Source organism: Ustilago hordei, assembly GCF_900519145.1.
Source record: "Ustilago hordei strain Uho2 genome assembly, contig: UHO2_contig_07, whole genome shotgun sequence".
NCBI classification, from domain to species: domain Eukaryota; kingdom Fungi; phylum Basidiomycota; class Ustilaginomycetes; order Ustilaginales; family Ustilaginaceae; genus Ustilago; species Ustilago hordei.
The window spans coordinates 98,056-121,114 of NW_024545289.1; the positions used below are offsets into that span (position 1 = coordinate 98,056).

Genomic DNA, 23,059 nt, shown 5'->3' on the forward strand with positions numbered 1-23,059 from the left:
GTTCGATAAGGTGCGTTTGTTGAGTCAAGTTTCCTCTCGGTCGAACGATGCTTGATTTGAGTTGGGATTGCAAATCAGTTGATCACTTCAGTCTATATGGAACGCATGATTACTCTTCTGATGGTGTACCTTCGCTTCCTGCAAGGGAGAGGCGGAGTCCAAGCAAAATGTAAATGTGTTCGTCAGTGCAGTGCATGGCACATGTAGTTGTGTCCGCGTCAATGGGCTTACCTTCACCATCGTCAGCCACATCATCATCATTGGCGATGTCGCTTGCATTGATGTTTATCTCGGCCTGTCCTCGCTTCAATCTCGCCAAAAGATCCTGTCCGAGCTGCGAGCGAGACTTGGTGCCGTACGAGAGCAAGTCTGCTGGCAAGTCACCGTCCTTGTTTGGGATGGTTGGGTCGGCTCCTGCTTCCAAAAGCTCGTTAACTGCACCAATGCGAGAAAGATGACAGGGTCAGCTTCCAACATCGTTAGCATGTTGCATAGATGGGATCCCGGGCTTACCAATCCAGTTCCTGATCTCCTCGACTTCCTTCCCTGCTTCACCATCTGGGATTTCGACATTAACAGCCGCGTGCAAAGGAGTGTCTGCGTTGGTTCGATCTTGGTGGTCGACGTCGATCTCCAGGTTCAGAATCTCTGGAAGGACCTGTGTGGACTGCGAGGAGGCGGCGTAGTGAAGTGCATTGCGGCCTACTCCGTCACTATGATTGGCATCAAAGGCGCCAGAGGAGACGATCTCTTGAAGAAGCTCGAGGTCATCCGTTCGAGCTGCATGTAGCAACCTCTTGTCTGATCAGCAGAAGCGATCAGATTGAGCGAAAGGGACACTTGAAGATCGGTTAGTCTTTCAGTCGTTAGCATTGTTGAGGTAATGGAAAGCGCGCTTACTCTGAACATCGATCTGCTGGATAGCGTCGTCGTGGTTCTCCTGATCAGCCATGGTTGCAGCCCGTTATGTGTGCTGTTACTGGTGCGACTTAGCCGATGAATGCGTGGGAGGACGATGGAGCTGATGGTGAGAGGTTGCTCGGAACAAGAATACAGTATCAAGTGTTGATCATGCACACGCACAGCTAAGCAACAAGCCGAGTGTTGGACTGTGCTGTTCTGCATCAGCACCCGATGTAGTGCGGACAATCGGGGCGGCAAAAATTCGGGTTGCGGAAATGGTTTAATGTGGATTCTCTTGAATTTTTTCTCTGTTTCCAAGCGCGTTTGTTGGCTACAGAAAAAAAGTTTGGATTGGAAGAAAGTGCTCCACACTCGGCCTCCTCAACTTGAGTGACACTGTTCACACCCTGACACCGACCTTCACCTTCATCCACCCTCTCTTCTCTACCATCTCAAAGGTCAGCCCGAGTAATCGAGCTGAAGGAGGCGAAACCCCAAAATGCCCGGCGTCAAGAGAAAGGCCGAAGCCTCGACCTCCACACCTTCATCTTCAAAACATACAGCCAGCCCATCAGCACGATCCAGACCACAGTCGACGCCTACTTTGTCACGTAAGCCCAACAACGGAACCATTTACATGGATGATAGCGATAACAATGATGGCTTCGATGATGGCGAGGACTTGCTTGATTCGGCCTTGCATGGAACCGGCTCAGCTGCTCTGCCAGATGCATCAGACGATGATGACGAGGACAGCGAAGAGGACGATGAGGAGCACGAGGACGAGGAAGCTTCTGAGGCCGCATCACAGGACGAGGTTGAGCTCGCCTCAGATCAAGATGATGACGATGATGATCAAGTTGACAGCGATGATGAGGAGGAGGCAGAGGACAGCTACGATCACGTGGAGCCTGGCGAGGCTGAGCTCATGTCAGACGAGGACATGGACGGCGGTTTCGAAGATCTCGAAGCTGATGGCGACGACAACGGTACAGCCGGTGCACAAGCTGCTTCAGCTTCTGAGAACGCAACTGCTGCAGCATACGAGTCTCGCAGAACCGCTAAGAGCGCACTCTACGCTCTCCCGACAACTGCAGAAATGCAAGGACTGAAGGAGACTGGCGAGCTGTTCAAGAACAATGTCTTCAGGCTCAAGGTCGACGAGATGCTTCCCGAAGTGCGTCCCGCATATCACAAGGCCAGCGCGCTCGATCTTGTCCTCCGCAGGCTGCATCAGCTTTTCGAGTCTCTCGCTCCCATTGACCCCAAGCCCGTTGGCGAGGCGATCAAAGGCTTCCAAAGGCACACTTCCGGCTCTAAAGTCCGCATTCCCTTTCCCGACCCAGCTCCCAAGACCGACGCCAACTACAAGCTTGGCTTTGAGAAGCCTTCCGCCATGCACCTCGTCGGCAGCTGGCCACTCAAGTCCGCTGCTAAACGCCCAGAAGGGATTGACGTCGACGTTGCCGCTGTCATGCCATCAAGCCTCTTCCAGCCCAAGGACTACGTCAACTTCCGATACTTCCACAAGAAGGCATTCTACCTCGCAGCGCTCGCACACGCCATCCAGACCGCAGAGGACGAGCATGACGTTCACCTCGGAATCACTGCCTCGTTTGCGCTAGTCGACTCGGATCCACGACGACCCATTTTGATGCTCAAGCCGATTCACGACAAGTCCGAGACGGATTTCTCCAAGCTCAAGTGCAACATTCGTATCCACCCTTCCATAGAGCCGGACACCTTCAAGCCTATTCACCTAGGCCCTCTGCGCAGTAACGTCCGTGTAGCCGCCACAGACGCTGCAGAATCCTCTACCGGTGCTGCTTCGAGCGCAGCCGCAGCTACACCTCGCTACAATGCCGCGGTTCTCGCCGACACACTGCATCTTCCCCACCTCGTCTACTTACACAAGGTAGCACAAGCTTGCCCTGCTTTCGCGGACGCATGCCTGCTGCTCAAGACATGGGCCTTCCAGCGTGGATTTGGTTCTGGTGGACGTTCCAACCCAAAGCGCTCCGAAGAGGACTGCCGTCGACTTGTAGCCGGTACTGCCTCTTTGCGCTTCATCCTTGCCATGATCCTTGCTCACCTCTTACAAGGCGAGGAGAAACGTGCTTCAGGCAAGCGAGACACGACCAATGCGGGACGAAGCAAGCTCGCCAACAGCTTCTCCAGCTACCAGCTCTTCCGTGGTGTCATGGACTGGCTTGCAAAGCACGACTTCCGCGTCAATGCTTCGTTCATGAAGTCTATGCCAGAGGCTGGTCTCGTTTCAAGGTCAGACAAGGTGCCGCGAGAGGACTTCAGCAAAGTCTTCGACCGTGTTCTGGTTGACCCTAGCGGAACACTGAACCTGTTTGCCTTTGTCCCTACTGGGTCGGTTGACCTGCTGCAATACGAGGCGAGGAGGACGTTCGAAATGCTCAACGATCCCAGCTCGGATCACTTTGATGCCCTGTTCTTGCAAGATCGAACTGCCGCACCGTTCACTTTCGACGAAGTAGCCCGTATCGATCTGCCTGTCTCTGCTGCCAAGTCCACCGTAAAGGACAAGAGCAACGGCGTCGGTGTATCAACATCAACACCAACCCAACGCGCAGACTTCGGCACTTCGTTCCAAGCCGCTATGATCCAAGTCAGCACCACCGCTTCGCGTGCACTCGAAGGTCGAACCAAACTCGTTGCGCTCCTGCATCCAGCGACAGGGGGTCTCGCTGGAATCTGGCGACTTGACGGCTCCAGGCCAGCAGCCTCGAGCGATGCTGAGATCGGTCTCGTCCTCGACGGCGAGCAGGCTTGGAGGATGGTCGAGCACGGCCCTTCAAGCCAGGAAACCGAGAAAGCGGAACAATTCCGTGCATTCTGGGGTAAGATGTCTGAGTTGCGTCGATTCAAGGATGGTCGAGTGCTGGAGAGTGTGGTATGGCCCGTCACCACGCAAGCTTCGCGCTTTGCCATCCCACGACGCATTCTCTCCTACGCACTCTACCGCCACCACGCCATCCACGAGTCGCAGATCCATTTTGTCTCTTCCAACTTCGAGTCGCTGCTTGAAACCGACACAACCCTCGCTAGGACCGCACATTTGGTCAGCACCGAAGATAAAGGCTTTACCCTCGTCCAATCCGCATTCGACCAGCTATCCAAGGATCTGCGCGCGCTTGAATCTCTACCACTCTCCATTATTTCCATTTCGCCTGCTTCTCCCGGCTTGCGAGGAACAAGTACATTCGTCCCAGCTCCCATCAACCTTGAGCTGCTCGGCGATCGCATCCCCGACTCTGCATCCTACTTGCCCGTCCAGGACATTATCATCACCTTCGAAGGCTCCGGCAAGTGGCCCAATGAGCTTGCCGCGATTCAGGCTATGAAGGCTGCCTTCCTCGAGCGCATGTGTCTCGAAATCAGCAACAAGATCGCCAGCACCACTTGCCGCGTTGTCTTTGACCCGAACGCCACATCGAAGATGGAGGATCAGTGCAGTTTGGAGTTGATTCTTGGGAACGGCTTTGCTTTCAGGGCAAGCATCATGCACAACAGGGAGAAGGTGTTGCTCGAGCGCATCCTGGCTGACCGATTCGAGTCGGCCGGTGCCAAGCGGCGCGCAAGGAAGATCCTTCACGAGTGGCAACGTCGATTCGAGGCATTGCCTTTGCACCATTCCTACATTGCCTCGATGGGTCATCGTTTCGCCTCATTCGGTGGAGCAGTGCGATTGACGAAGCGTTGGCTGGCTAGTCAGATGCTCTCGTCGCCCGCCATCCCAGAGGAGCTCATTGAGCTTGTGTGCGCTGCAGCATACCTGTCTCCGGAGGAAGGAGCGCCAGCTTCGGCAGTAGCAGGTCTTTTGAGAATTCTGCGACTGCTAGCCAACTGGAGATGGAAAGAAGAGCCTTTGATGGTCCCCATTCAGGCAGTCATTGATTCAGCCGAAGCCAAGTCCATCTACACCTTCCCCGCCGAGATGCGCACCGAAGTCGAAACTCACTTCAACGCCGCACGAGGCAGTGACCCTTCCATGATGCATCGCGCATGGTTTGTCGCCACCGAGACAGATCTTGAAGGCCTTGCATTTGGCCGCAAAGGTCCGGTAGGAGGCATAGCGGACGGAGTCAAGAAGCTCGCCAAAGCAGCTGTCTGCGTGCTCGAAGAAGCCACGTCACTCACCGAAGAGGAAGTTCTCGCTCTCTTCACTCCTTCCCTCGACCACTACGACTTTGTCATCCACCTCAAGCCCTCGGTGCTCCCTCGTTACAGCGAGAATGTTCGCGCAGATCCAAGCGTGTGGGGCGGCAAACGGACCAAGTATGCTAACGACGCAAATGCGAGCGTCAACGCCGGTGATACACGGCTCGGTTCAACGCCCAAGCCAGGCTTCGATCCAGCTGAGTCCTTCCTCGCTATACTTAGAGGACTCTACAGCGATTCGTTCAGGTTGTACCACGACAAGCACGGTGGTAGCGTGATCGGCGGCCTGTTTAACCCTTCGCTGGATAGGGAGAGGGACTTCAAGGTAGGACTTGGATTCTCTTCTTGCCCCACAAGCTCAAAGGCTGAGAAGACGCAGGTGCAGTTGAACAAGGTCGCTATTATGGCTGAGATCGAGAGGCTGGGTGAAGGGTTGGTTGAGAAGGTCGAGGTTAGGAACGCTTAGACTATCCATGCGCATTTGTAGGAGATTATCTAAGTGCCCACATATCATGACTTTCTCCGTCGCTATCACCCGCAAATCTGTGAAGTGAGCAAACGTTCTTGATTGAGCTGACAGCTTGAGCTGTCGAGCACAAAGGGCCTGAGGATGATGGATCTGGGTGAAGGGCCGTGGGCGCACCCATTCGACGCCTGACGCACAGGAGAATCACAATTTTGCATCACGTGATCAGTCATGAAGGCGTGCGCGTCTGGGCTGGACTCAACAATCGACTCGCTCCGCTTCTCCCCTGTTACGGCGGGCCAGAAGCCTGCTTGTCGAGCTTCGAGGACCTCACGGGTCTTTGCCTGCAATGCACTTAGTTTGTTCGTGTTAGGTTTATACTTTCTCGGTTTTATTTCGTGCGATTGAGTTCAGACGGGATGCTCAGCTTGTGCATTGAAGCGAAAACCTCCACCTGGTCCCGTGCAGCGGGAACAGAGACAGACACGAGAATTGCGCGTTCTCGACCCTGCATGGACGCACAGACATCATCCCCTCCCCGCTCTCTTTCTCGACACCATCTGAGTCGTTTCCTTGACACCGCTTGCACCCTATCCACACTCAACGAACCATCCCATCTTTTCAATGGCAGGTAGTCGTCTGCAATCAACAACAATGACCGACCTTCTCGACCCATCAGCGCTGCTGCACGTCCTGCAGCAGCTGCTTCCTTCTTCCGAGCCGCAACTCCGCTTGCCATCCGATGCACTTTCCGCCATAATCCATACCATCATGACCCGTCTGGACTTCCGACTCACCGGTCTCTCTGAAGATGATCTTCTGCTGCAACCTTCCTCAGACGAGTCATCTTCTTCCTCCTCAGGCGCAACCTCAACCAACAAGCTCCCCGCAGAATGGAACAGCAAAGGGCCCGACCACTACTCGTTCCGCTACAAGCACCACCAGTCCTCCCTCGACTACCTCGTCAAAATAGTCAAACTCGGCAACAAGGCTGTGATACATGGCATCGCCATGCAAGGAAGTAAGACGAGTACGATGGAAATCCCACTGAGCGATTATCTCTCGCCTTCGTTCTTCCCCTATCCGCACGCTAAGAAGGAGGGTGAGAGAGATGAGCCGTTGGTGAATGGATTCATTGGAAGTTCGAGGCTGAAGGATCTAGTGATTGCGTACAAGACACAGATCCTGCAGACACTCGTGCCAGGGTTGAGGAAGGATGGGTACACCGAAGAGTCGAGCTCTAACACTGGCGATGGTCGCAACAACCCTTCATCCTCTTCGTCCTCGACTCAGCCAAACAGGCCCAACCAACCTCGTCCGCCCTTCGCAGGAGACGAAGACGATCCGACATACCCCTCTCAACCGTCCTTCCGTAATCCACTCACCATCGGTGATCGAGACTTGGACCCACTGGGAGGCTCACTCTTAGCCATGCCCCCACGTTTCGGCGGAGGAGGAAGTAGTGCTCCCCCGCCCCTCTTCCCAGGCGGAGACACGGGTGGAGGCATGTTCGTCGGTCCCGACCATCCCATGTTCCGCGATCGATTCCGACCTAATCACCCAGAGGCTGGTCCTACAGGGCTGCCTCCTGGTGCTGTGCCACCGGGAGCTAGGTTTGATCCGATCTATCCTTCAGGTGGAGGACCGTTTGGTCCAGATGGTAATAACCCGGATGTTGGCGGAGCAAGGCCTCAGGGTGGGAGAGGTGGTCCAACGAGTGGTGAGCCTGATTGGGATGAATTAGCGCCTCCGCGAGGTGAGAATCCCATTGGTGGTGGAAGGGGAGGTAGAGGTGGATTTGGAGGCGGGTTCGGCGGACTCGGCGGTGGTGGAAGAGGAGGTCCTCCTCCTGGTGGATGGTACTCTTGATCCCAGCCGCTGATCGTCGCTTCAATTCAATCACTGTCCTGCAGCGCTGTTCACGTCCACAATCACAATCACAATCACGATTGCACTAAGATCCACATTTTAGTCCCGAATCACGTTCTTCACAATTATGCAGATCTCTGAAAAAGCTGGTAAACGTGTGCTGATATCATTGAACAATGTGTAAAACTGCTATCATCTACTCCTTCGAAGCAGCCTTCTGCGCCAAAGTAATCTTATCACCCAAACTCAAAGCAATACCCTGCGTCTTACTCCTGATCCTGACATGTCCCTGAATTGTTTTTCCATCCGGCAACAACTCGATACTCAAGTTGGCCAATGCATCTTCTCCGAACAACGACCTGGCATACATGTTTGCAGACAAAAATCCGCATTCTCCCGCCAAACTTGCCTCGGGGGTGAGACAAGACATGTTGGTGCTCTTCATGATATGCGCGAGGTATTCTCGCAGATCGGTGATGGAAGTGTTGACGTTGACCTTGTTTTCCCATTCGAACTCGGTCCACATCGCACGGAACTGAGCTTCGTTGCAGTATGCGGGTGCGATGTAGTCCATGATGTCGATATGGATGTCGTTGAGAACAACGCACTTGGCGTCACCGGCGGATTGGGTGCCTGTGCCTGCTGCGCCTTCGTAGATGATGTTGCCAAAGATGACACCAGTCTCGGTGGAAGAGACCTTGATTGTGGCTTTGATCGATTGGTACGAGTAAGGGGCGAGAGTGTAGTTCGAAGGTCGCTCGACGAGCTTGAGATCGCCGAGGGTGGCAAACTCGATGGAAAGGTTCTGCAACGTCTCGGCAGTCTGATTGACCACAAGGACATCGAGCAAGATGTCGAATTGGTGCACGTTGACGTAGGCCTCAGCGTAGACTGGATCTGAGAAACCAGTGAGCTGAACGACACGAGCGAGCTTGCTGATAAAGTCGTCCTTCACTGCCTCAGCTGCACCCGTCGCCTGCGTCAACTCTCGCTCGTACTCTTCTGCTGCATCATCTGCTGCTTTCTTGCTAAATTGACGGAATGAAAGCAAGTCATCTGGCTGGACCTTGACCACTTTGGTCTCCTTGGCGAGCTTCTCTGCAGCCTTTGCCTGCTCGTGCTCGACCATCTTGGTGTACGCCGCTTTTGTATCATGCAAGAAAACCTCTTTGGCCTCGGCACTCTCCGGCTCGACATCCTGAATCGACGAAGCAAGAGTCTCGACACAAGCCATGATACGCTCGGTGGAGTCCTCGTCAATAGGCGAAGCTGCGAACTTGGATTCACCAACACGCACGATGCTGGTCATGAAGAGCATCGACTCGGCACGCATGCTGTTCTTGGCAGTTGCATCGGATGAGAGTTCCGCGAAGCGCAGGACGAGCTTGGTGAGCGTCGAGGCGAGAACGGTACCTGTGTAGAAGTCACCAAGCAAGAGCAGCGATCGAAGAGGAGGCTTGGATGCGTTCTTGACGGCTTCAAGGCGTGCAGCCTGGTTGGCTTCAGAGCTGAATGCTGTCTCAGTGGCGTAGGTGCCGTCTGCACGAACTCGGTTGGCAGCCGACGAAGGCACCTTGGCAGCACCGCCAAGCGCTGACGAAGACGAAGCAGCATCCGCCTCCTCCTTGCTGGTACCGTCCGCTGCTTCGGCCGTCGAAGACTCTAGTAGACGCTCTTCTGCCGCCAAGATAGGCACCTCGCCGATCACCTTTCGAATCTGCTGCATAGCCTCCTTGATATCCTCGATGCTAGCGCAGTATTCTCCGACGATCCACAATGCGCCACGGAAGACCTTGCCAGACTTAATGTCCGCGAATGTGCGGAGCAGCTTGTCGACAATGCTGGATCGCAGGTCGGGGAACTTCTCGACTACCTCGCGGACGAAAGCAATGACATCGACAGCAGAAGGGTTGTTCGAGTCGCCAAGAAATTCCATGAGCACGTGAACGACGTTGGAGGCGACTTCGGAGAACTTGATGGCGCAAGTGTGAATGGACTGGATGAGAAGCTGGCGGTATTCAAGGTTCTTCTCCTGCGATTGCGATGAGTCGGTGGTCTTCATGAGCTCCTTCTTGAGAAGCAAAACGACTTCTTCGATGTTGCGGCTGGAGACCATCTCGAGTGCGATGCGAAGCGCTTTGCGACGGACGTCCATGTCGGGGCTGCTGAGAACGCGGAGGAGATCCATTACGAGAGGGTCGATGACGTGCTCATGCTTGGTTCGGAGGGCGTCGAGACGGTCGAGGACGATGAGCTTGACGTTGTTGTCGCTCTCCTTGACAATGAGTTCGATGAGGGCGCTGGCGGTCGCTTTGACTGCAGCTGCGTTCTGAGTGAGAGTGGTGAGGGTGGTAGCGGCATCGTACTTGACCGAGTGGCTTGGAGCAGCAAGGAGCTCAGAGACTGCGCGGATGTAGCGAGGGCGGTTGGGCGAGTCGCCGCGGCAATCTTTGCGAATCAGCTCAATGATAGCAAGCTGCATGAGCTCGTCTTGGGATGCGACTTGGTCTCCGAGGCCGAGGAAGTACTGGACGGCGCGTTCTGGTGCAGTGTGACAGAGGAGAACAAAAGCATTGCGCTTGCAGGTGGTGTCGGCTTCAGCAGCAAGGAAGGTCTCCATGAGCTCGGGTGCGTCGACAATGAGGTTCTCGTTCTGCTGGAATATCGAGTAGACGCAGAAGACGGCGTTCTTGCGGACATAGCTGTGACGGTGCTCGAGACACTGGCGAATGGTGGGGATGAGAGGTTCGAGAAGTTCGGGCTCCTTGACCTTTTGAAGGAATCGCAATGTGGAGCCTCGGATGTATTCATTAGGGTGTTGCAAGTCGTTTCGGATGGCGTTGCTGCATAGTCAAAGCAAGATACAGAAGGGTGAAAGTGTATAGGAGAGAGGTCAGTAGGCTGCGTGATAAAAGATGTCCGCGAGACATCCAGCATGCCATAAGCCGTAATTCGGCGAACTATCTACCTACCAAACAAGAATCATCTCCTGCTTGAGGTTGCCCTTCTCATCGAGCTTGGGGCAGACCTCCCAGTAGAAGTGAAGCATCTTTTTGAGCTGCTTGTTTCGGCTTGGAAGAACATATTGGATGACTGGCATAAGCAAATTGGGTTGCGGTGAGCCATTAAGGGTCGAGACAATGATGCGTCGGAGAGTCTCGAGCTTGACCTCATCAGAGCCGCGCTGAAGGTTGTTGCGCAGATCTTGCGTCGAGAGCTCGATACCGTCGCTGCTAGGGTCGGGAGCAACGACGGTGTATGCGATAGCCTCAGAGGATGACATCGTAAGTGGGCAGCGGGTGTAGCGGACTACACGTCAGGCACCTGGATTGAGTGTTGATATGTCTTTTGTTGCCTGGCTGGTAGAGGAGGGGTGAAGTTGGTCCGCAATCGCGCCTATGTCGAGGGGTTCGGGCGCCAATCTATCTTCGCAGTCCAATACAAGCCTGTGCTGCTGTGGAAGGTGAAAGCAGACGAAGCGAAAGGTGAGGTGACGTACAATGAACGGTGAGACGATGAGATGCGAATGTGTGGATCTGCAGACGTGTTGGACTCGGAATGCTTTGCTTGCTGCGTGGCAGCCAAAGCAATCTTCCAGCTCAACACCGCTCGGATCACTTCTCTCCCTTTGGCTGCTTGCTCGCTGTGTGTGCTTCCCGCTCTGCGCGTCTGTTACGCTCTGCAACCGCGTTTCTTCCATTTTTCCCTGCAAGACCCTTCAAAATTTTCAATTCCAACAACGCATGTTGTATTCCAGAGTTTGTATTAATTGTTATCACTCGCACGACAACTTCGGGGACCTTGAGCACCATCAGATATGTTCAGTTGTTAAAACGTGAGGAAGACGGGTCCCGATGATAAATGATCGGCGATGGTCTGAGCACAGTATCGCTGCTGTTTTTAGAACAGAAACGCATATAGTCAATTGACTAAAAGAATGTGGTGAGAGCCTAGTGCTCTCAGCTCGATATATATACATCTGTGTGGCACATGCCGAATGTGGGTGTATCCTACTTAATGACCAAGTCTGACAACGAGCGGGACTAGGTTGTACCCGATCTCTGGTCAGAGATCGGGTATATGACCAGATCGGCTTACGTCAACTTGCATCATCATATTGGATCGTTCCCTTCAGCATTAGTATGATGTGGTTCAGAGGATTATGAGTCCGTGCCGGAACGGAGCGGGAACCTTTGTAACCTGAACAGGCTTTCTCTCCGGTATTGAACGGAACGCGTGGGTATCATTGCTAATGTAAGTGAAGAGGCGTACAGGTATCCACGACGATTCTGTCCAGAAATGATGTTTCCATCAAGCTTCAAACACGACCAGTCGAGCTGAAGAAGTGCTCGCTGACGTTCCGTCCTTCCGAATCCAAGCTTCCGCCAGCTTCCTTCCTGCTTCTGTAGGTTGGCTAAATGCAACCGACCTTGCTCTGCTGCCGTACATGTTGACCAGTCCTGCCAAGTCAAACCCATAGACACTGTTGTCTGCTGCTGCCTCTAGCATTGCGCTTGCCAATCCTGTGCGTCGCCAAGTGGGAATGACATGGATGCGGAAAACGCCCACGGGCGGTGTCTTGGACGATGGCAAGGCGTCGGAGACGAAGATGGCGTCTTCCGCATCATTCCACACCGTACCTACCTTGACTTTGGTAGCCTCCGTGTCAAGGGTATCAACACCGCCTTCATTTTCCTTATTGCTTTTTGACGCCAGAACTTCTCTGGCTTGACCTACTGGCACTCGTCCGACCACAGCAGCTCCTGCTGCCCGGCCTGAGCATACAGCTACCAAAACCTTGCATCCCTGAATCTCCGCAATGTCCACCGATGCCGCGCCCAAGGCATCATCAACAGTCTGCAAGAGCTCGTTGACCTTGAGCGTCGCAACGCTGTCCTTGAGCGTCGCCATATCATAGCATCGGATTTCAACCGACTCCGACTGATCAGATGTCTCGCTTCCTCCGCCGCCGTTCTGCTTTCCGCGCAGTACCGACTTGCCGCGAACGAGGTTGCGTCGTGTGAAGTTGAGCTGTGCCACCATCTCACTGCACGTGTTCAGCGCTTTGGCACTCCAATCAAGTCCTTTGACCGTTCTCTCGTGGTGTCGTGCATGCAACGTACAGTCTTCAGCCGATGAAGTGTCGTACTGCATATCGCAATCGTTGCATCGGATACGGATGCGCTGTCCGAGATCGAGAATCAGTTGTTCTGGCTCTCGCAGAGTCGCAGATGCTGATGTCGATTTGGATTGAGACTTGCGTGTCGCTGGTTTGGCATGACGAACCGTAGGGAAGAGCGGTGTGTGGACAGAAGCGAGGATCGGACTGCTCCGTGCTTTCTGCATCGCCTCGTCATCGTCCGTTCTGCTGGAGAAGGGCAGCGGCTGTGGGTGAACGTCCTCCGTCATAGCACGGCGACTGCGACCAGCGTAGGTCGTCATCTTCTTGGCGGCTGGTCGGAGCGGTCCAGGCGCTTCCTCCGTAGCTTCTTCGGTCACTTCGTTGTAAATCTGCATGGCTGTTCATGATATCAAGTGAATGTGGGAGGGGACACGCAAGAGTGGTCAGAATGTTGTTGCACTGAAGTACTTTGGAATTGACACGCAAAACGACAGCACTACTACGTACAAGTTGGAGTTGAGGGGGGAGGGCTAACGAGTGACTTGGCGCGTGAACTTCCCTTGGCTGAAGCTGCTACCTGTGAACGAATGATGTCGAGCTGCGAAAGCGTGGTTAGTGCCTTGGCCTCCGTATTGCGGTCGCTTGACGCAGGCAACTTTTCTCCAGCAAGCTTGAAGAGGTGGACAAAGTCACTGAGCAAAGCAAGGGGGATGGCGCTCCTGTTCTTTTCGGCCTGGCTGACTTTCGTCGCTTCGGCGAACTGCTTGGAGACAACGGCGGCGCGATCGCAAATCTCGTGCGGCACGCCAGCAAGCGCTGCCACCTGTGTGCCATATGACGACTCTGCAATGCCATCCACAAGGCGGTATCTGTGATCATCAAATGCAGTGATGAATGGAAGAATAAAGGTTGGTCAGTTAAAAAGTCTTTGGATGATAACGTCTTTCTTTGAGGGTGCTACTCACGTGAAGATGACCTCGCGCTTGGCGTCGTCCACAAGCACCTGCATGTGCTTGTTGCTGACTCGCGAGTACGAGTCGAAATCGTAGGCCAGGTTGGTGTAGTGTGTGAGGAAGAAGGTCAAGCATCGCGTTCGGCTGACCAGATGATGCAGCACTGCAAATGCAATAGCTTGTCCATCGAAAGTGCTGGTGCCTCTGCCCAACTCGTCCATGATGACCAGCGAGCGCGGTGTGCATTCGTTGATGATACGGGAAGCCTCGAGCATCTCGACCATGAAGGTACTGTTGTTGCGGAAGATCTGGTCATTGGCTCCCATGCGCGACGCGATTCGGTCGACAGGCGAGATACGGGCACTCGCGGCAGGCACACGGCAACCAAGCTGGGCAAGGATCACAGCAGTGGCGCTAGTTCGAGCTGTCGTGCTCTTACCAGCCATGTTACCACCAGTCAATATGATCACCTCATCATTCTTGCCACCCAGTCGGATGTCGTTGGGAATAAATTCAACGTTGTCACCAGCGATGCAGGGGTGTCGAAGCTCTTCAAACTCGAGCAGAGCGGTCTCGTTGTCGACCAGCTCAGGTCTGCATGAAGGTTCGCCAATAGCATATGAGGCTTTGGCGAGCGAAAGCAGGCAGTCGATCTCGGCGACTGTCTTGACGGCCTGCAGGAAGACATCGCTCTTCTCTGAGAAGCTGGCAAAGAGGCTCTGGTGGAATTGCTTGAGCGCAGCAAGTCGCGTCTCACGAGCCTCCTTGATGTCCTGCACCAGGTCCCGCACCTTGGGCGAGTACCAGCGGTTGCGGTCCTTGGTGCCGCTCAGCTTGGTCCAGTTGCTAGGCACCTTTGTGGAAATGGGTACCTCAATCTGAAAAATGTCCTTTGTGCCGAGATGCTTCCAGGCGCACTTGGCGGCGGTGAGCTTGAGCTGCTGGCGGTACGACTCGATCTCGCTCTCGAGCTGTGCTTCGACCTCGGCTATGGCGACTTCCGCACGGTCATACGGCTCGAAAGCGCCTTCGATGGGAGTGAAAGAGCCATCCTCGGCGACTTTGAAGCTGGACTGCAAGTCCCGGGCCATCGAAGAGACAGATGGAATAGATTGCAGAAGGTCGTCGATGACCTGAGTCTCGAAGTCCTTGCATTGAGCTCTGAGCTGACGGACAGCCTTTTCGAAGCAAGCAATCGCTTTCAGCACAGCAGTGAAGTCTCGTGGTCTGCACTTGCCAGCACGGACGCGAGGCACGATGCGTTCGATGTCGGGTAATGCTTTGCCAAAAGTCTCGAATTCGTCGCCGAAGCCTTGATTCTTGAGCAGATCCTCGACAGCGTCTTGACGAGCACGAATCGCATCGGCTGCAGCGAGGGGGGCCACGAGCCAAATCTTGAAAAGACGTTTTCCGAAGGGTGTCACGCAGCGGTTGAGTAGGCGGTGCAGAGTGCCTTCGTCGGTCCCTTCGTCGTTCTGCAGGACATTGAGATGCGTGAGTGACTGGGCATTGAGCACGAGACACTTGTCTTGACGCAGTGGATCAAAGATGTTGAAGTTGCGGCTCGAGCACAAGTCGCGATCGAGGTTGAGCTGAGCCAAGTAACAGAGCATGCCACCCAAGGCTGACATTCCACATGGCTTGTCGACCATGGAAGCGATGCCTTCCGGAAGCAGCGATGGGTCGACAGGATCGAGCGACTCGACTCGGGCATCGGCGTCTACCTCGGGGTTGAACAGGGCGTTGAGCTTGCGCAAGGTAGTGTCCGGCTCAAAGAATTCGACACCAGGCTTGAGCATGGTGATCTGAGCTGTTGTAGGCACCGTGCTTTGGAGGACTCGCAGGGTAGGTGCAGAGAGACCTGCCTTTTCATGAAGCACTTCCTTGAGTCGTAGAGAGCGGAGCAAAGTCTCGAGCCGAGTTCGCGACTCGTCGTCTTCAAATTCGGTCAAGTTGAACTCGGCGGTGGCAGCGTCGAGCGTGCACACGCCAAAGATGGGGCCGTTGCGTCCAGCCTCGCTTGACTCTTTGATCGAGACACAGTAGCTGTTGAGGTCGTCGGGTAGCGAGGCTGCATCGACAATGGTACCGCTTGTGAGCACGTGTCTCAACTCGCGGTTGACAATCTCGGAGCCACCGCCGCGCGAGCGCTCTCCTACACGCATGCCTTTGGCCACAGCGGTTTCGGTCTGATCGACACGTCCGACTTTGTAGCCAAGGGCGAGGAACTTGGCTGCAAAGATGTCGAAGGAAGCTTCGGGAACGCCGACCATCTTCATCTTGACTCTGTCGGTGAGCTTGAGATCGAACTCGCGGTGGCCGATGAGCGCATCTTCTTCGTAGAGCTCGTAGAACTTGCCCTTCTGGAAGAACAGCACAGTATCCCAATGGTTCTGTTTGATGCGCCAGAACTGCTCCTCGAAGGGCGTAAAGTCCTTCCAAGCCGACTTGGGAATGTAAACGGTGCGAGAGTCGTATTCGCCATCGCCTGGACGGTTGCCGTCCTTGTCGCGCAGATCGACCAGGAAGCTGTAAGCCTCCTCGTTGGCGGCTTTCTTGCGCTTCTCTTCGATAACTCGTCGCTCAGCTTTAGTGAGGTGGGACAGGGATGCTAACGAGGGTCCATTGCGAGCCACGTCACTGCTTGCACCAATCAGTGAGCGAGACGACAATGATCGCGGGGGGGCAGTGCCCATCTTGAAGGAGGACAAGGCTAAGTTCGAGCCTGCTGGCCGTGATGAAGAGGCGACCGGAGATGAAGATTCGCTGACCTTGCTCTTCTTGGTCGTGGTCTTGCTGCATTTGGATGACTTGCCGAAGTCTTGAGCATCGCTGTCTTGATCGGGCGCAGGCTCATCATCTTCGTCGGAAACATTGGCGGCGTCCACAGGAAGCTCTTCGTCGTCCTCGTGGTGATCATCAGGAACGATGAAGTCGTCTTGATCGCGTGTCTTGCGTGCTCGTTTGGCAGCATTGCGTTTGCGACCTTTTGAAAAGCTCGGAGCTTCATCTTCACTGTTGCTGTCGACTGCTGCGGCGCCATCCGAGTCGGACTCGGCGTATGTGACGGGTCGCTTTGTTGCAGCCCTACGTCGAAAGAGTGGCTGTTCCTGCTCCTCTTCATCATCCAGGTCCATGTTGTCAACGTCGCTGCTTGGGGGTGGGGTCAGATTTTCAGAGTCAGATGACTTGGTCTCCTTGGCAGGCGCCTGTGTAGTTGCTTGGGGGCTGTTAGTGGAAAGGGAGCTGGAGCGATGATAAGTGGGGGAAGATGATGGCGGTCGGTAGTCACCCTTGTCGGCAGCAGCGTTGCTAGTCGGTTTTGAGGCGCGAGAGTTAGACCTGTCTTTGCTAGGTGGAGGCGTATCGAGCGGCTGGGCTTTGCTTGACTTGAGCGAAGGCGAAACGTCTTTAGTCTTGCTGTTCGAGCCAGATGCGCTCTGCTCCTGTGTTGCTGGTGATGGCTGAGGGACAGCTTTCTGCTGTTGGGTCGGTGTGGCTTTTGGAGTGGCTTGTGAAGCTGGAACCTTGGAGAAGAATCCCAGCAGCGAAGACTGCTTGGCTCCCGCCTTGCTTGGAGGCATCTTGGGCGTGGGAAATCGGAGAGAAGCCGAGCCGTTGTTTGCGTGATGGTGAGCTCGGTCCAGTGGATCCCCTTTTGTTGAGCCGAACCGATTCGCCCGTGGGTATGTGTTTTGCTGATAATGTGATGCTGAGTGCTGACGGATACTGAGACAAGGAAGAGATGCTAGAACTATGCTGGGAGAATCTTGTGAATGGATAGATAGAAGATGGTCGAAGAACAAAAGGCACGTCGTATGTTCCGAAGGCCCCTTATGATAGAGAAGGTCAGGCTTCGTCGGTTGGCTTGGCTTGGTCTGAGCTTCGCAATTTTTGGCTCAGCTCGCGTTCCCTTCTTCTGTCTCACCTCCACGAAGCCACGGTCCTCTCTTCGATTTGTGCGTGTTGCTCTTTGCGCGACGCGCGACGCGGTCACCAACCTCATTTTTTTATTTTTTTTATTTTTTATTTTTTTATTTTTTTATTTTTTATTTTTTATTTTCTTCCTTTAATTTCTTCCTGTGGGTTGGAAGCTGTCTTATACCACAGACTCTTCACACGCTTAAACAACCCTTTGTTGAAAGGAGGCCAAGAGTCACAAGATTCAGTAGCATTACTATGGCCGCGAAGACACTCGAGCCAAAAGTCATCAGGTTGTTAGGGAGTTGGAGCTTCCTGCCGCCCGCTTCAATTAGGTACATCAGAGTCGGTACGCCAGGAAGGAGGGTCTAGAGATTTCAGGAAGCGTCTCTGAGGAGGTCTCTCATTCGTCACTGTCGGACATGGTTGAGGACGCTCGTGAGGCTTGTCGGCAAGCGCAGATCTTGTACCCGAGGCTTGTGGCCATTGATGGCCGCCGAGCAAGGATGTGCGAGTCGCTTCTTGTGTCAAATGTTGGCTGTAAGAAGCGTCGCGGCCAAGCTCATCATCCAGCGCTCGAATGCGTCCGCGCGATTCTGTAGCGCTCGCATCTTTGCTCGCACGTTCGCCTCCCATGAAGCCACCCCCACTGTGTTCTGGCACCTGAAGCGGCATTATCGTACCGGCCGTTCTTTCTTCCGCTGCGGTTAGTCGATCTAATTGACTCAGAAGATCCTGCGGCCCGTCATAGTCCTCGATGATGGTCTCGCTCGCTTTTCGCTTCTGCGAGATCAACGACGATGCGCTTGTCGGCATCGCGAATGATTCATTCCTGTAAGCCCCCAAGCTCTGCATATCGTTGCCCAGAACCCGGCTCTGGAAGCGGTACTCTCTCGGCTTGTCAGATGCTTCCTGCTCCCTCGCGCGTTGACAGCAGACATGTCTGCAATCGCTTTTGCACTTATGCTTGCACCTGAAAAGTGTGATGATAGCACCCGGAGAGAAAGGTTCCAAGTTCCGGCGTCGACGTTGGAGCATTTCGATGAAAAGAATTAAGGCAGCATGTCAATTTCTATCCCCTTGTTGCGCCCAGTAGCATTTGTGTCATGTACTCACCTCTTCGGACTAGCACTGTCGTTGTTCGTTTCTCGCATCAGCAAAGTGTCCGCATTGCCATGAAGATGTTGCTTTGTTGAAGGGTCGTCCCCATGCATGCTAGGAGCAGCGTCAAAGTCACCCATGCCACCTTCGCGGTGTTCAACGCGTGCAATACGGGTCCTGTGGGAACCGCTGGCCATGTCGACAGGGATCAGACTGGCCTGCATCATGGTGCCAGCAATCTCATCGCATGCTGCAAACGTCAAGATGCGCATGAGCGGATCCTCGAGCTGCACATGCAGGGTGAAATGCTTCTCCCTGTCGAATCTCCAGATGGGCATACGACGGAAGTCGACATAGCCGCTATCGGATGTGAGTGTGAGAATGCATACACTCAGAGCCATCTTCGAGACCTTGCTTTTGAGCATGCATGTCGCTCGATTCTCCACTCGCACCGTGACATCAAGAACAATCTTCATACCGACAGGCGATGGTTGAACACAGTCGCTAGAGCTTTGTCCATCCCCTCCAGGAACGACGAGAGATCTTGTCGAGGTCAAAGGTGCCGATGAGCGTTGCATGACCTCGAGACCGATGCGCGGCACAGAGCGAGCAGCATTGATCACCTTGCTGCCGAACGGTGGGTTGCGACCAAGGATCATCTCCACCCTTGCCGGAGTCGTGCTGGCTAAGCTTTGCCAAGTCGTAATGCCTGCGTTGGCCAGTGCCTTCACCGAACGTTCGCCGATCTGATCGATTTGTCGGAGCATCGCCGGCGAGCCGTCCCACGCACCTGCAGCGATAGATCTTGCCAGATCGAGTGACGCTTTGCATGCTGTGCCGTCTCGACGGTAGATAGCTACATCAACCGCAGCTTTCACGATTCGAGTGGCGTGGGGAATGATTCGCCTGATGTCACCGGTGGGATTGACATCGCCTCCGGCCGACTTTGTCAGCTGGGACAAGTTGATCGCAGCAAGATGGGCCTGTATCAGTAGCGAGACCTTGTCTGCTACCCTGGCCACTTGACGCGGAGGGAAGCGGATCTCTATGTGCGTTCGTAGGGAAGCGAGGATGCCCTTTTCTCCCTGTCTCATCCTTTGTTCACCAAACTCTTCCGCTTCCGCCACGGCTTCGAGTACGGCCTTTGTGTTGGAGCTGTCTGGCATCGACATGATTGCCAGCATGGTTTTGTAGCGTAGGAAGAAGCGCGACATGATATCGCCGTACTCAGTGGAGATGATCTCCGCAGAGTCTTCGGGGCATGAGATCAGCGACGCCACTTGAAGAGCAACGAGCGTCTTGGTGCAGAGATGTTGCAGGATCTCTTCGACGCTGTCGAGACCGATGCCTTCATCTTTGCTGAGGTAGTAGGTCGGATTCTTCTGCAGTCGAGTCCACATGAAGCTTTGTCGGATCCAATCCTTGATCTGCGCCTCCGTCGTTCTGCCACGCAGGCCGACCTCGGCGTTGACATGCTCGACCAAATCGGGTGCCAGGCTGGATTCGATGTCCCGGCTGCCGCTCACAAGCTCGCGGTAGTGAGCCTGGACGGTGTCTTCGCACATGATCACAGCTACGCCGCTGCGGTCGAATTGAGGTCTTCCGGCACGGCCCATCATTTGAATGAGATCGAGCTCAGACATCTCGCACCAATGTCCATCGTACTGCTTAGTACCTCGAATGATGACGCAGTAGGCAGGCAGATTGATACCCGTTGCAAGGGTCGTTGTGCAGCACAAGACCGCTATTTTGTCACTGAGAAAAGCTCGCTCGACGGTTCGTCGATCGCCGGCAGACAAGCCGGCATGGTGAAAGGCTACACCAGATGAAGCGAGCTTCTGCAAGTCTTCGTCGTCAAACGTCGTTGCCTCGAGGCTTCGGTGGCCTCCGCCGGCCAAGGATGGAGCGCGCCCTCCATTTTCTCTGGCTTTCTTGCATGCCTCGACAATGGTGTTTGCTGCTTGCACAGTGGAACGTCGGGTGGCGCAAAAGATCAAACACGGTCGACCTGCGGCGTGTGTCTCAATGAGCTCGAGCAGCTTATGGTTGAGGTATGCCTGGAAAGCAAATTCATCCTTGGCCTTCGGATAGCTGTATACGTGCTTCTCGAGCTGACAAGGTCGATACGCTTCGCCGAATTGAAACATCTCCGCTGGCGGGCTGTCTTTCAGCGGCACCGCCGCGGCTGCTGGCCGCATGTGCTTGTTCGATCCGATCCAAGCTGCCACATCTGCGAGGTTGGGAACTGTTGCCGAAACAGCCACGAATCGTACGTGGTGGCCCCTATTCTTGATTCTGGTCACGACGACCTCGAGACGAGCACCACGTTGAGCTTCGTTCAGGATGTGCACCTCGTCGATCAAGACGAGTCGGATAGTGGAAAGGATGCCCGACTGCTCGTCCCATTTACGAGTCAGGCTATCCCACTTTTCGGGCGTTGTGACGATAAGTCGGCTCTTGCGAGCTACGTGAAGACCATGCACGGAATCTCCAGTGAGCTCAGTGACGCTGCAGCCGACGGGACCGAAGCGTGCAGACCAGTCGCGTGTCCTCTCGGCGCACAAGGCCTTAGTCGGAGCCAGGTAGACGGCTCGGGCGCTTTCGGCCTCTCTGGTGAGCATACGGATCAGTGCCAGTTCGAAGACGACGGTCTTTCCTGATCCAGTCGGGGCAGACAGAACAACGTTTTCGCTTGTTTCGAACACCTGAAAGATCACGCGATCGAGTATAAGGGCATTCTGGCCGTCAGTTTCGACGAGCTGACTCAGGCTCATGGAGCTGCAGCCTACATACCTTTGGAAAGCAGGTTGACTGCACCGCATTGAAGAAAGGAAATTTGAACAGAGGCCGATAGATTGCCGCTAGTATCTCGCACAAACATCAGCGAGATCGAAGCAACGTCAGCGGAAAAGTCCCAACAGCAGACCGGGGATTTCAATTCTACTCACGCAAAGAAGAGTTCGGTACCAGACGAATCCTGTTTCCGGCCTCAGGCTCAGCGTAGAACTCTTGCGATTCCCGGCGTAAGGGTTGAGGCCTCCGAGCTTGGAATGGGTGTGTCGGTCCCGCTTCGATGTTGCGGCTCCATTGTTCAATGTTCGGTATCCCTTGACCCAGGTGTGAAGCGGGAGGATAGATTGGAAGTGCTGGTACAGGTGGCACTGGAGGCGAGCCTGCTAACAGACCAGCAGCTTGTGCCCTTTCGAAGTCGAAGTTATGTCTGATGAACGCAGCATCTTCGGGTGAGATGTCTTGTTCTTGATCAGTAGGTGGAGGAGACGTCTGCCAGAAGGGCACCGCCAGCGCGTTGGCCTGGATGCCCTGAGCATGTGGGTCGCCGTACTGAATGGAACCCGTATAGCCCCGAAGGTCGGCGACGACAGCATCTCCATATCTGTAATCGTTGAGCTCGTATTGCTGCTCTAGGTTTTCGAAACTGTACTGATTCGCCATATTGTGTTCTGACACCGCCCGAAAGGATCTGTAATGATACTCGAAGGTGCTCGTCGACGATTTGAACAGCCCACAGATGCTGATGTTGGTGGTCAGAAGGAACGACGAATTCGCCACTCAGCTTCATCCTGTAAATTAGGGTCAAACTCTCCAACGTGTACCGCATCCGTGGAAGCTCAGCTCAGCTGGCCTTCTTCGAGTCAGAGGAGGATTGTCGGCTTTTCCGAAGAAGCGTCCGTGTCGTTGAGCAGCATCGGATCGACTGCGCTTCTTCTATCTTCGGTACCTCGATGCTTCACTAAGCAATCAGCGTCGGGCTTTCCGACGGGCAGTGCGTGTCGGCGAGGCGAATGATGTTCGAAGCTAGTCCCCTTCTTTCACATCAAGTCGGCAGCTCCGAAAGCCTTTCCGCTCGGCATGATAGATTCTCTGCCTGCTCAGCATCAGGTGCAGGAACCAAGCTCAACATTTGTCGAGCTCCTTCTGCTGCGTCGACACTCGTCGCGAAGGTTTGCAAACGAATGCGACTGTATCGTTACAGTAATTTAGTCAGGTCAGGAAATAAGGAAGCCTTTGGATACGAAGCTTTCTTCAGTGCACTTGGTCAAGCTTGATCGACTCTGAAAGCACCGATATCAATGGCTACAGCTCAACAGACCAAGGCGAGCCTAGCTGTCAGGCTGCGCAAGGTGGACTCCCCGATACTCGAGCAAGGATCGAGATCGGTTGTCGTCTGCCGGTAACTCTTTACGCGTTGAATACGCAGAAACAATTTTAAAAAATAACAATATTAAAAACGAAAGGAGCTTCATCCTTCACGCGAAAGCTGTACGAATTCGCTTCATGATGGCTGCAGGCTGTGTCGGTGTGTGTGTGTGTGACTGCAGACTCTCGCGGTGATAGGATGGGGCAGTATCGAAGACCTTTCTGCTTCAATTGGACTCATCGTCTGCGAAGGTCGATGCTCGCGATGAAAGACGAACGTGGTCCAAAGTGTTACAGCGACGCGCCCACATTCGCTAAATCTTGATCACTTTGCCTTGTCACTCTGTCTGCGAAGCTTTGTGCACAAACTATGAC

General features: G+C 54.3%; 7 protein-coding genes across 7 annotated transcripts; 2 read left to right on the forward strand and 5 right to left on the reverse strand.

The window, feature by feature from the left end:
• Positions 1-109: 109 nt before the first annotated feature.
• UHO2_03840 (uncharacterized protein) lies at positions 110-952 on the reverse strand (the record flags this gene model as incomplete). Its single annotated transcript, XM_041559797.1, has 4 exons — positions 110-138; positions 232-435; positions 514-801; positions 901-952. 4 exons carry the CDS (start codon positions 950-952, stop codon positions 110-112), a joined length of 573 nt encoding a protein of 190 aa, XP_041415731.1.
• A 450-nt stretch (positions 953-1,402) lies between these two features.
• UHO2_03841 (uncharacterized protein) lies at positions 1,403-5,560 on the forward strand (the record flags this gene model as incomplete). The annotated part of the gene is made up of 1 exon (XM_041559798.1): positions 1,403-5,560. One exon carries the CDS (start codon positions 1,403-1,405, stop codon positions 5,558-5,560), a length of 4,158 nt encoding a protein of 1,385 aa, XP_041415732.1.
• A 654-nt stretch (positions 5,561-6,214) lies between these two features.
• Positions 6,215-7,429, forward strand: UHO2_03842 (uncharacterized protein; the record flags this gene model as incomplete). Its single annotated transcript, XM_041559799.1, has 1 exon — positions 6,215-7,429. One exon carries the CDS (start codon positions 6,215-6,217, stop codon positions 7,427-7,429), a length of 1,215 nt encoding a protein of 404 aa, XP_041415733.1.
• Positions 7,430-7,625: 196 nt separating this feature from the next.
• On the reverse strand, positions 7,626-10,712 carry UHO2_03843 (putative SEC26 - coatomer complex beta chain of secretory pathway vesicles; the record flags this gene model as incomplete). Its single annotated transcript, XM_041559800.1, has 2 exons — positions 7,626-10,272; positions 10,402-10,712. 2 exons carry the CDS (start codon positions 10,710-10,712, stop codon positions 7,626-7,628), a joined length of 2,958 nt encoding a protein of 985 aa, XP_041415734.1.
• Positions 10,713-11,740: 1,028 nt separating this feature from the next.
• UHO2_03844 (uncharacterized protein) lies at positions 11,741-12,946 on the reverse strand (the record flags this gene model as incomplete). The annotated part of the gene is made up of 1 exon (XM_041559801.1): positions 11,741-12,946. The coding sequence occupies one exon, from the start codon at positions 12,944-12,946 to the stop codon at positions 11,741-11,743; it is 1,206 nt and encodes a 401-aa protein (XP_041415735.1).
• A 104-nt stretch (positions 12,947-13,050) lies between these two features.
• UHO2_03845 (uncharacterized protein) lies at positions 13,051-17,088 on the reverse strand (the record flags this gene model as incomplete). Its single annotated transcript, XM_041559802.1, has 2 exons — positions 13,051-13,420; positions 13,517-17,088. 2 exons carry the CDS (start codon positions 17,086-17,088, stop codon positions 13,051-13,053), a joined length of 3,942 nt encoding a protein of 1,313 aa, XP_041415736.1.
• A 664-nt stretch (positions 17,089-17,752) lies between these two features.
• UHO2_03846 (uncharacterized protein) lies at positions 17,753-21,979 on the reverse strand (the record flags this gene model as incomplete). Its single annotated transcript, XM_041559803.1, has 3 exons — positions 17,753-18,398; positions 18,542-21,231; positions 21,494-21,979. The coding sequence occupies 3 exons, from the start codon at positions 21,977-21,979 to the stop codon at positions 17,753-17,755; spliced, it is 3,822 nt and encodes a 1,273-aa protein (XP_041415737.1).
• Between the last annotated feature and the right edge of the window lie 1,080 nt (positions 21,980-23,059).